Raw genomic sequence first — 1,116 nt, forward strand, 5'->3', positions numbered from 1 at the left:
AAAGCAAAGTCGACCTGGGCGGAATTTGAACTCAGAACGTAACGGCAGACGAAATACCGCTAATCTTTTCGCCCGGCGTGCTAACGTTTCTGCCAACTCACCGCCTTCAACTCGGAAAATATTGACAAACGGCTGAGGTAAATATTAAATAAATGCTGACTTTGCAGTTCTCACGTCACGCATCATATTCTTCTTTTAGCGCTCGGGTTCAAATCCTACCGAAGTCGACTTCATTGGGTCCCCCCCCCTCCCCACGTTTTAGATGCTAAGCACATTTGCAAGAGTGTCAGGGAGAGTTGCCTCGTGGTAGTTGTTCCGAATTTTTGGGGCTTTCTCAGTTTTTGGTTAGTGGCGTTAGTCTATCTCCCGGTTAAGGTACTTAAGGTGCCTTTACCGGAGTTCCCTTTTTTGTAATCATTCCAGCTAGGGCTGATCTCTGGTCTGAGGATAACTTCATTCCACATAACTTCCTCAGGGGCTCTAAAAAATAAAGGAGTTGACTAAACGAATTGACTAAACGAATTCTCTTACCTTCACATCCAATTTCTACGGTTCCATTCCATCCTCGACAGCACCGATAACAAGTGTCCATTTGGTACTTGTATGCGACTCTGTTGAATAAATCACATAAGCAATAAATAGTAGAAACATTCGCTATTACATTGCATATTGGGATGTCGTGCTCTCTCATTATCTCTCTCTGTCTTTTTCTCTCACTCTCTCTCTCTCTCTCTCTATCGCTCTCTCTCCTTCTACTTACACATACACACACACACACACACACACACAAACACACACACACACACACACACAGACGTGTGTGTGTGCGTGCGTGCGTGCGTGCGTGTATGTGTGTGTGTGTGTGTGAATGAAAATAAAAATAAAAAATATAAAAAAGGGTTTTGTATGATCGTGTATAGAGGAATATATTATTTAAAAGAGTTCCAGCTCTGTCTGTTTTTTATGTTTTATTTATATTCTTATAAAATTAATGTGGGACATAGAATATGGAATATATAATATAAATAGTAAAATGAAATGAAGTATTGAATGTCTTATTGAATATATGAAATATTGAGTATTAAATATATAAGGACTAGTATACTTTCCTGCCTC

At 39.7% G+C, this 1,116-nt stretch overlaps 1 protein-coding gene across 1 annotated transcript in view; it reads right to left on the reverse strand.

Annotated features, from left to right (window-relative positions):
- LOC106877429 (fibrillin-2) overlaps nt 1-1,116 on the reverse strand; it is a 62,196-nt gene that overhangs the window by 52,444 nt on the left and 8,636 nt on the right. The window contains exon 3 of the mRNA XM_052968103.1: nt 532-611. Coding sequence (XP_052824063.1) covers nt 532-611 — 80 coding nt within the window. The remainder of the gene's footprint in view (nt 1-531; nt 612-1,116) is intronic.

This window comes from Octopus bimaculoides, chromosome 5, assembly GCF_001194135.2.
Source record: "Octopus bimaculoides isolate UCB-OBI-ISO-001 chromosome 5, ASM119413v2, whole genome shotgun sequence".
NCBI classification, from domain to species: Eukaryota; Metazoa; Mollusca; class Cephalopoda; order Octopoda; family Octopodidae; genus Octopus; species Octopus bimaculoides.